The sequence below is a fragment of the Gavialis gangeticus genome, unplaced genomic scaffold (assembly GCF_001723915.1).
Source record: "Gavialis gangeticus isolate Ggan-Ray unplaced genomic scaffold, GavGan_comp1, whole genome shotgun sequence".
Classification (NCBI taxonomy): Eukaryota; Metazoa; Chordata; order Crocodylia; family Gavialidae; genus Gavialis; species Gavialis gangeticus.
The window spans coordinates 20,959,481-20,969,947 of NW_017729022.1; the positions used below are offsets into that span (position 1 = coordinate 20,959,481).

A 10,467-nucleotide genomic window follows, 5' to 3' on the forward strand; every position below is an offset into this window, starting at 1 on the left:
TAGCTTTTCAAGGGTAAGTAGTAATGGTCTATGTGGGCTTCTGGATGCATACTGTCCTTGGCAATGGTCTATTAAAATGCAAAGAGGCAGGCATTACTATATAAGTTGCATAGAACAGCTCAGGTCTCACTGAGGAACACTTCTAGATTGTCTCACAGCAGGTTATGGCCTTTCAGCACCTCAGAACAACTCATTAAATTAAATCAAGACATAAGATTATATGGCAATGAATCTTCCCATTTTCTTGAAAGACACAACATGTTAAAAATCTCCATTACTAACCAATCAACTCAGAATGAATCACTGAAGTAGTCTCCCAGAAAAGGAAAAGCCGGCAGAATAAGGGGGATTATATAATTTAAAATTTTATTTTAAAACTTTGCACATACATTTCTTCAGCATCCTTCTTTTTTCATTGCACTTAAAAGTTTCAAAAAACACAAAATATATCCCTTTACTAAACATTTTCTTGTTCTCAAGTTACAAAAAGTTTAACATTTCACAGTCACAAAGCCTAAGTACGTTGGTCCAAATCATCATCTTTCAGTGGAGCTTGCTTTCTTCAGAACATAGCGTTGACAACTGTACATTCTTCTTCAAAGTATGATCATTCAGCCAACAAGGGAAAGAAGAAAGCAGCAGCTACCAAATTTATTTTTAAAAATGTAATAAAATAAAGTACCTGTGGAAGAACAAAAGAAAAAAAAAGGAAATGGAGGTTGACAAGGGCCCCTCCTTCAAGTACATCACAAGTAGAAAACAGCAGCACAGTTACGGCATCGTTTGGTCATTGTCTACAAAGAAGCAACATTACTATACTTTCATCTAAGACAGAGGGAGAAATGCTATTTACACACTTATAATGAAGAAACAAACAGCAATACCCCATGGTCTGGGGTTTATGTTAGATACAAAAGCCATGATGTTACTGGTACAAAAAAAAGCCGAAAGGAAAGAACAAACACAATAGATTTGGTTGGATTGTGTAGTGTCCTTTAAAACCTAGCAAATATACAAGAAACAGAGTTCAAAGCCAAGATCTGTCCAGATATTAAGTGTTTGTACTTCAAACATCATGGAGACAGGCACAGTTTCTACAGTGCAGTGTATTTACCTCTGGTTATATTTTAACATGTAAATAATTTCATGCTAATCCCGCAGCCTAAAAATCACTTTTGCTTCAGGTAGGTAGTTCGGTTGTCTTTTAATTTGTTTTATTCAGCAACTTCTCTCCTCCAGTGTGCGACTACTGAAAATCAGCACTCTCAGACAACAGGATAATATTGTCACTAAGGAAGTGTCATTGAATTGGTTACTGCAACAGAAGATGTTTGCAAATTTCAAACATGCTTGCAATAAAATATCTAAGCTTTTCTTTAAGGTAAGACAAGGACATTTTAGGTTGTATAGCAAGAGGAAGCATTTCAAAAGCAGCTCTATCAGTTTATGGAATTGATTTTGGAGGAGAAACCACTTTGCTCAAGATGTTTAAAAGAGCTGGGCCAAACAATAGAAAATATTGCTCTAAGAAGCAACCCAACAGTGCCAGAAACTAGTCTAGATGGCCTGTTACATATTTTCCATGTATAATTTATATTATTGTAGGGTTTGATGAAGTGACTGATTTTGTAAGCATTGCTGATCTATCCTTAGCTAGGGCATAGTAAAACAACATTATTGATTGGCATGATCAATTAACTTAGTTGCTATTTCCTTTACAGTCAATTTCTGCGTTAAAGATACTGATTATCTTACCAACATGAATGCATGCATCTGGGCTGATCTAATAGTGGTGACTGGAGTTTACTTTTATAATGAACCTTGCTTTATATGCCTAAGCCCAGCATTTAGGCCCCAGTGACACTTAAGAGAACCCTTGTCCGTCCCCATAGGTGACTCAGTTCCCTGGGACTTGGATGCTGAGCAGCACAGTGCAGTCTGGAACCTCAGGTACTCAAGTGCTCGCTCCTACCTAAGCCCTGCCAGGATTCACAGAATAGACAGTCTTTATCTTAGCTGTGCAGCCTGCTTCATTTAACTCTGCACAGTATCCAGTTGGAGAAGACACTACCATTCCCCACATTTCATCCAATAACCGAGCTGGCTACAAACACATGAATCACCAAGCTGTGTTGCATTTTGGGATGGGATGCTCTTAATCTCTCTTGCTGAAGCAATCCCATGCCAAGATTTGCTAGGCACTCACCTATACTCTGCCTCTATGCTAACAATTGAAACGTTTGCTGGAACAAACTGGAAAGTAGGTCCCTTTCTCCCCCAACCTCATATGAGTACTTTATTAGAGTCATGTTCATACTCCTGCTTACTCTGTGGCCTGATGAATATTTAATTATCACAGCAGGTTACACAGCTTTACAGGAAGACCTGAGAAAGCCTCAGAATACCCTATAGCCTGCCAGTTAAAACATCCATTATGGAGGCAGGTGATATGAGTTAAACTCCCATAGCAGTGGAAGAGAGAACTGAACCCAGGTCTTCCACATGCTGGGTGAGTGCCCTAACCTTTAGGCTAGAAGACAGTAGCAGCACCTCTGTCAGCCTTGTGTGTGCAACAGATTCTTACAAGTGCTCTGCAAGCACCTCAGTCAGGCCCTGAAGGTCAGCAATGTGGAGGAAGGGCATCCTAGTATACCCAGAAGCAGAAATTTAGGCACCTAGAGAACTTTGATGACCACAAATTAGGTACTTAGAGATGTTAAGTGCCTTCAGCTGAGCTGGATAGTTTAAAATATATACTTTCTGGTCTAAGACACCTATAGCAATAGTTAGACCTAGGTGCTTGATCCCTTTTGGTAGCTTGAGCCCTTTATTTTTAAAACAGGATTGGGAACTTCACTCTTCACCAGGCTACCTAAATTAAGTATTGTGATACAGAACCTTGCAATACCCAAGTCCTGGTGTATCTAGCCTCAAATATTTTGCTGGGAAATGTTTTTTTATGGAAACACAGGTCCCAAGGTTTTCTGCTTGCCAGCACAAATGTTTGCTGTTGTGATAATGAACCCTGCAAAAGGAAGCAGAATCCATGGCAGTACAAGAAACACTACAGTATCTCTGGAGCAAAGCATGGGGTGTTGCATACATATGGTAAGAAAGCCTTTAAAACAAAAACAGATGCAAGTAAAAGCCAAGGTATTATAGCAGCATATGAGACAGAGGTAGGAGAGAGAGGTAATGAAGATACCAGTGGGGAAAGCATTTCATGTATAGAGGCTTTGAAATAACAGGAAAATAAAACCCTCAGATTTATCACAGTAACCTATGTCTAGTTCTTTATTATGCTAGAATATCCTCATAGTTTATTACAACAAGGGGTTAACTGTATTCAGTTATACAAGCTCCAGTTTCAGCATTCAGAGCACCATTCCTTTGGCCTATTAAGGAAATACTCTCCTTGCCAACACATTCTCTACAAAGTAGCTGGAAAGGGATGAGGTGATTTGTGATGGTAGTATGAATGAAAAGCAAACAAGTGGAGTCTAATTCACAAAGAAATATCAATGCTAGGAAGATGGCAATAAGCACAGAGCCATTTTGCTACTTTTCCATTTACGTGATCTGCCACTGCTGCCAAACACCGCTAAGGTTACTTCAGAAGGCTGTTAAATGGGAAGGTGCATTTTCCACTGCAGTTTAACACAATCATAGTAACATGACAAGTTCTACCTCTACAATTTGAAATGATACACAATGACATATTTACATTGGAAATGAATGAATAAATTCCAATTAGTGTGTATGAATGATAGTTTATACATGTATTAGGCCAAGAAGGGGGAGAATGAAAGCAAGGGATCAAAGCTATTGCTCAGAATGTAAAACATTTGAAAGCTTATGTGGAGAATGTTCTAGACTTCAGCCAGAGGTCAAATCTACAGGTATCTTTTCATCAGTTTTGCACTGCATGAAAAAGGGGTAACAGCAAAACAAAATTAAGTATGACATATAATCAGCTATTCTATCCATTTATGCATCAGCTCTGGATTTATTACATGCAAGCACTGTGCAATCTATGGGACGTACTTTAGGCTCTGATCAAATGCTTGCTGTACATTTGACCCATTGTCCACTCAACACTGGCCTGTTTCAGTTTAGTCCTACCTACTTATACTGTACAGATCTATAGAAATGGGCTTTTAAGCCTACCACAGTAGACTGCAGAACCCGTCGTCAGGATGGCATGTCAACCGTTGGCCTGAACACTTGATAAACTTTACTGAAAACACTATACTTTGTTTATGTAGGCAATAACTGGATTAGCAGGCTCCAGGCCAATATTATTCAGAATAAAATCCAAATACCACCTCAGGGAAGAACACAGCATCCTCTTGTTAAAGCTTGCACTTTTTCCTTTGGGAAGAGCTCAACATTTGTGAGATGTCTGCTTAGCACTCTAAGTTTATGTCAACTCAGCTCAGCTTTCTCTTTGCTATCCAAGAAGTTGTTTTATTTACAAACCAGGATGAGCAGCTCCAACATGTTTAGGGGGCAACTCCTGCAGAGCTTGGCTTCCTATACATGACTACCCATCTGTGCACTAGAAGCTTCTGTAGAAAAAAAATCGAAATTCCTGCCACCGAGCGAGGAGCTGAATGTGTACAGAACAAACAACGGTTGGAAACACTATTTGTCTTCCTATTGCGTTCCTATTGGACTGGAGCTAGAATGCCTTCCTATTGGGACTGATGCTTCTACTTGGATAATATCCCACTCCAATACATTTTTGTTTATTCTGAGCGAGTAAAACTGGAGACCAACAAGCCACGGTCTTGAAACCAATATAATGATTATACTGCCTCCTGCACTACAGTACTCACTATTAAAAGATACATGTGAGAGATGTCAAGTTCTGATCACAGGATCCTGACGTTTGGGGACAGGTAAAGGACCTTTATGAAGAACAATGAGGCAGACAGACATACAGAAATGAAAGGATTGTTGAAATTTTTATCCATGCTTCTAGGCTGATTACTAGAACTCTACCACTACCTAGTTTAATTAGAAATCTGAGTAAGAATAAACTCAGGAGAGACATTTACTGAATATCAATTGATACAAAAGCTATATGTTCAGTGATCCTTTCAACAGGATGCACAATAAAGCAGACAGAGCCATTCAATGAATGAAAATCCCTGGTCCCAAAGAAACCCTGGCTTCCAGAGAAACACTACATAAAGTAAGGATTATTTGATTTGTTGCATTGTGATTACATAGAAAAGGAAGCCTCGACAAAACTGCTACCTGCTTGTCACGGTAATTTTGCAGATGACCACCTTAAGTAGAGTAGGAGAGACCGAGTCACAAGGACAATCTTGTTTTTCCCACTAAAACACATGAAATAAGGAACAGTGAAGTCTCAAGACTGATTTGAAAGGGGTACAAATGGGAAAAATTAGAATTCAAGTTTTTTGCACGTTTGAGGTTCTCCATGGACCAAAAAATGACAGTAGCTCTTCAAAACAAACAACTTCAAGGGCCAGATTAAATTAATTTTTTTTTTTTAAAGAAACATGTCCCAGAGTCACTGCTTTAATTGCTTATGGGGTTGTTGAACAGCTCACCAGCTTTCAACCCATTTCTATTTTTACTACTGAAAAATGGCTTTTTCAAGCTACATGGTAAACAGAAAAAGATTAATTCCTGATTCAGGGCAGGACAGGGTCCTCACTCAGAGGGACAACAAAATCTGTAACAAACTAGCAGCATTTATATTCCACTCCCAGTAAGCACCAAAAACCATAGGGAAGCTGTAATCTTAAGGGATACCATTAATTATATATAGTATATGTGCAGAACCCTACCTATTGGGCAGAAAAATACCCCTCCAGCATTAGTTTAGAATAGATTACTGTCAATCAAAACTGTCCTTGTTTTGACTGTCATGTCTTCTCAAATGATTTTCCTAAAAAGACCACCACCTTCCTGTCACTTGTTGGAGCTACTGTTTGTTCAATGACTGTTTGTTTCCATGTATTAAAGGAATGACAAAGACGGAAATGTCGTCTCCTGAGCCCAGTCTGTCGTTGGATATTCTCCAGCCCCTGTCCTTCAGCACTCCCCTGGCTCGCATCACCAGATCCTGAGCAGCTAATGTGTATCTGTGGACAAGGAAGAAGGCAATTTACAAAGCAGAAGTACAGGTGCAAAGATTGCCATACCAGCATTTTGAAGAACTGTGTTTTCGCAACTTACGAGTTTTACATTTGTGAGATAAAAAGACAAGTTGTTAATGACCATTTATCAGTAGCTGAAATAGGAGTGTTGGCTGCTAATAAAAATGTTCATTTTGTATTTCAGTAACATCTTTCATTTCAGGCTCCCCAAGCACTTGGCAAATATCAGCAACTCAGAGAAAATTTTTTCAAAAGTGGTGATTTTAGTGCCCAACCTGACACTTTAAAATGGTCTCATTTTCAGAAGTGCCAAACATCTTCCATCAGAAAACTAGGGAGAAAGTCTTAAATGGAGCACCCAAAAATACTAGTCACTTTCGGAAAACTTACCTCTTCGATACAAGTTAAATATTACTATTCACATTTAAGAGACTGGTATACTATGAGAGACTGTAAACCACAAGTTAGTGATAGACAAGAAGAAAATCCTACTTACAGATTATACTGGCAGTTCAGCTCTTCGGTGTACCCAGAAATAGTATCAATATTATTATACCATAAAGCTTACTTTTACACTAACAAAAATACAAAGAGAATATACAATCAGATAAACAGTGAGTGGTCTCTTGAAATTCACAAAGGAAGTTGGAGAAAATTATTCTAAACCAAGCTATGGAATCCTTATTATAGAAATCATAGAAATTAAGGGCTGGAAGGGACCCTGAAAGATTGAGTCCAACCCCCCTGCTCCAGGCAGGAATACTGCTGAGATCAAATGATCCCAGCAAGGAGTCTATCTAATCTCATAGTATCATGGTGCTTAGGGTCAGAAGGGACCTAAACAGATCTTCAGGTCCACCCCTGAAGACTCTCCTCTTGAAGACTTCCAAGGTTAGGGACTCCACCACTTCCTTGGGAAGTCTGTTGCAGATTCTGGTCACCCTTACTGTAAAGAAGTTCTTCCTTATGTGAAACCATCCTCTAACAGTTTATGGCCTTTGCTCCTTGTCTTCCCCTGGGGCACCCTAGTGAAAAGTTTTCCTCCTAGCTCCTGATATTCACCCCTTACATACATATAGACGGCCACCAAGTCCCCCTTCAGTCTTCTCTTCCCCAGGCTGAACAGTCCCAGATCCATGGGGGTTATAAATATTTTCTAACAATTTGATTAAGTTATACAACCATGAAACAAGCTAAAAATACACTGAGCCAAACTGCACTGTATTAATTGCAAATTTTTACCATCAACTTTCTTTAACTAAACAAATCACCCTCCACACCCCAAACCCAATGGGAGCTGCTCTCAGTCCAAGACGTATAAAGTGATATACAGCTGCCATTGCATCTTGCTTAACTTATATCCTGCACAATGGTAGGACAGAATAAGCATAGCAAAGTTGTCTAAAGTTGCTCAGTTTAGTCCAGTAATCACAAGTGAAATGATGCAATATTTCTTACACTAAAACATGTTTGCAGAATACTTAAAAATGATTACAAAACCAAAATACTAAATTGATAACTTTTGATTCTACACAGGTTAGTTTATTTTGCCAGTGATTCTGACAGGACTGATTGTGATAATCCAAGAACAAGAGAGTGCAATACTTGCTCTTTACCAAGAGAAAGCAGCTTACCTCCCAATTCTCAACTGCTTACCCTCCTTTGGAGCATCAGTTCCTTCTAGACCCCTTACTGTGCTGGTTGGGTTTTTTTACAGTATCCTATATAATATCCTATGTAACCTTAGCTAAATTAGCTAGTAACCTACATCCGTGCATAAATCTAGAAACTGGAAATGTACGTTGTCATTTGTCAGTTTTCCCAGTGTTGACAATTAGGCCCTGGCAGACATTACATTTATCATATCACAAGGTTCACATGAGTTTTGCATGCTAAATATTAACATGCACGATATTCAAGAAATTTATCACATGACAAAAATGGCAAACCTGCTGCAAAGAAGTTATTCACTGATCATGGAACTTGTGGTATGTGTATATTGTTAGCTAAACTGAATGTATGGGATATAACTTAGACCTTCCACTATTCCACAGTACTCTGCTCCTCTCCCCTGCTAACTCTAAGGGAGAGGGATGGAAGGACAGCAGCACACAGCAAGCTTTTGTGGGGGAATATAAGCAGCTTTCTATTGCCATAGCAATGGGAACAGGGGAGTCACAGCAGTGGTAGGGGCTCACTGGAGGGAAGAAACCCCTTGGTCAGCTCTTGCATCAAGAGGAAGACTGCAAACTGCCACGTGGCAACTGGAACAGGACTATAGAGTTGATGGGCTGACCAGTGGACAACCTCCCCCAGTCAGATATTGCCACCTCTAGGCATCTTGCAGGTAGACCCGGTCCTGAGCCGGTTCCCAGTCTTGGGTCTCATGCCAGGCCTCCTGTGCACTCTTTAAAAGGTTCTTACACCTGGAAAAAATGTTGCAGCACTACAAAAAATAAGATCCGGAGGACGCCTTATTGTCATGGCTGGCTCCCGTGTTAACATCAAAATCTTGCAGGAAGAGCAGGCCAATACTGAGCCTGTTTTCACTCATTGTCATTTAAAACATTAATACATTGCCTATGTTTAGGGGCTGTATAATAAAACCAGTTCCAAAAAAATAAAATCGAGTCTGCCACAGAGTCCAACGTACCAAAAGGAACTGAGGGCAAGTCCTACAGACAGTCCCACCAGTGGGGATGGACATCTTCCTAATGAACAAGAAATCCAGGGAATCAAGCCAGCAAACCATTCTAAAGGATCCAACAAAATCTGTCCCACTACTCCTCCAAGGAAAAGGATAATTTGCTTCCATTCATTATAAACAGCAGAGGGGTATGAGATCAATAGGCAAAAGGCAACTGCTTTATAGTTAAAAAGTTGGGCTTAAAATAATCAGAATAATTAATTGTTAATACAGAAAGAAGTTTAAATCTGAAAAATCAAAAGAAATAAAACATGTTGAAAAAGGACCTGGGGGTTACAGTGGACAATAAAACTGAACATGAGCCAGCAGTGTGCTCTTGTTGCCAAGGAGGCTAACAGCATACTGGGCTACATTGGTAGGTGTGTTGGCAGCAGATCAAGGGAAGTGATTATTTCCCTCTGTTCATAGATGTTAGGGTCGGAAGGGACCTCAATAGATCATCGAGTCCGACCCCCTGCATAGGCAGGAAAGTGTGCTGGGTTCAGATGACCCCAGCCACATGCCTATCTAACCTCCTCTTGAAGACCCCCAGGGTAGGGGAGAGCACCACCTCCCTTGGGAGCCCATTCTAGATTTTGGCCACTCTAACCGTGAAGAAGTTTCTCCTAATGTCCAGTCTAAATCTGCTCTCTGCTAGCTTATGGCCATTATTTCTTGTAATCCCCAGGGGTGCCTTGGTGAGTAGAGCCTCACCAATTCCCTTCTGTGCCCCCATGATGAATTTATAGGCAGCCACAAGGTCGCCTCTCATCCTTCTCTTGCGGAGGCTGAAGAGGTCCAGGTGCCCTAGTCTCTCCTCATAGGGCTTGGCCTGCAAGCCCTTAACCATATGAGTGGCCCTTCTCTGGACCCTCTCCAGGTTATCCACATCCCTCTTAACGTGTGGTGCTCAACTGGACGCAGTACTACAACTGCGGTCTGACCAGCGCCCAATAGAGGGGAAGTATCACCTCCTTGGTTCTGTTTGTCATGCATCTGCTGATACATGATAAAGTGTAGTTAGCTTTGCACTGGTATTCTACACTGGTGATGCCACATCTAGACTACTGTGTCCAGTTTTGGGCCCCCCACTACAGAAAGGATGTGGAGAAATTGGAGAGTCCAGCAGAGGGCAACAAAAATAGTGAGGGGGCTGGGGGACATGACTTAAAAGGACAGGCTAAGGTAACAGCATTTCTTTAGTCTAGAGAAGAGAAGACCAAGAGGGGATTTAATAGCAGCCTTCAGCTTCCTGAAGGGTGGTTCCAAAGAGGATGGAGCTAGACTGTTTCAATGGTGGCAGATGACAGAACAAGGAGCAATAGTCTCAAGTTGCAGCAAGGGAAGTTTCGGTTAGATGTTAGGAAGAACTTTCTCACTAGAAGGGTAATAAAGCACTGGAATAGGTTACCCGAGAGGTGCTGGATTCTCCATCCTTGGAGTTTTTTAAGACCTGACTAGTCAAAGCCTTGCATGGTATGATCTAGTTGGGGATGGTTCTGCTTGGAGCAAGGGGTTGGACTAGATGACCTCCTGAGGTCCCTTCCAACCCTAGTTTTCTATGATTATTATATTTAATTTTAACTTTTTTGAGGGACTTGCCCCCAAGGAAATGCTGACACTACCCATGGAGTTAGCATTAGAAAA

At 40.6% G+C, this 10,467-nt stretch overlaps 1 protein-coding gene across 1 annotated transcript in view; it reads right to left on the reverse strand.

The window, feature by feature from the left end:
• Window positions 1–340: 340 nt before the first annotated feature.
• The window catches only part of PPM1H (protein phosphatase, Mg2+/Mn2+ dependent 1H), a 240,388-nt gene continuing 230,261 nt past the window's right edge, over window positions 341–10,467 (reverse strand). Inside the window, exon 10 of the mRNA XM_019514646.1 lies at window positions 341–6,119. Coding sequence (XP_019370191.1) covers window positions 5,960–6,119 — 160 coding nt within the window. The 3' untranslated portion in view covers window positions 341–5,959. The remainder of the gene's footprint in view (window positions 6,120–10,467) is intronic.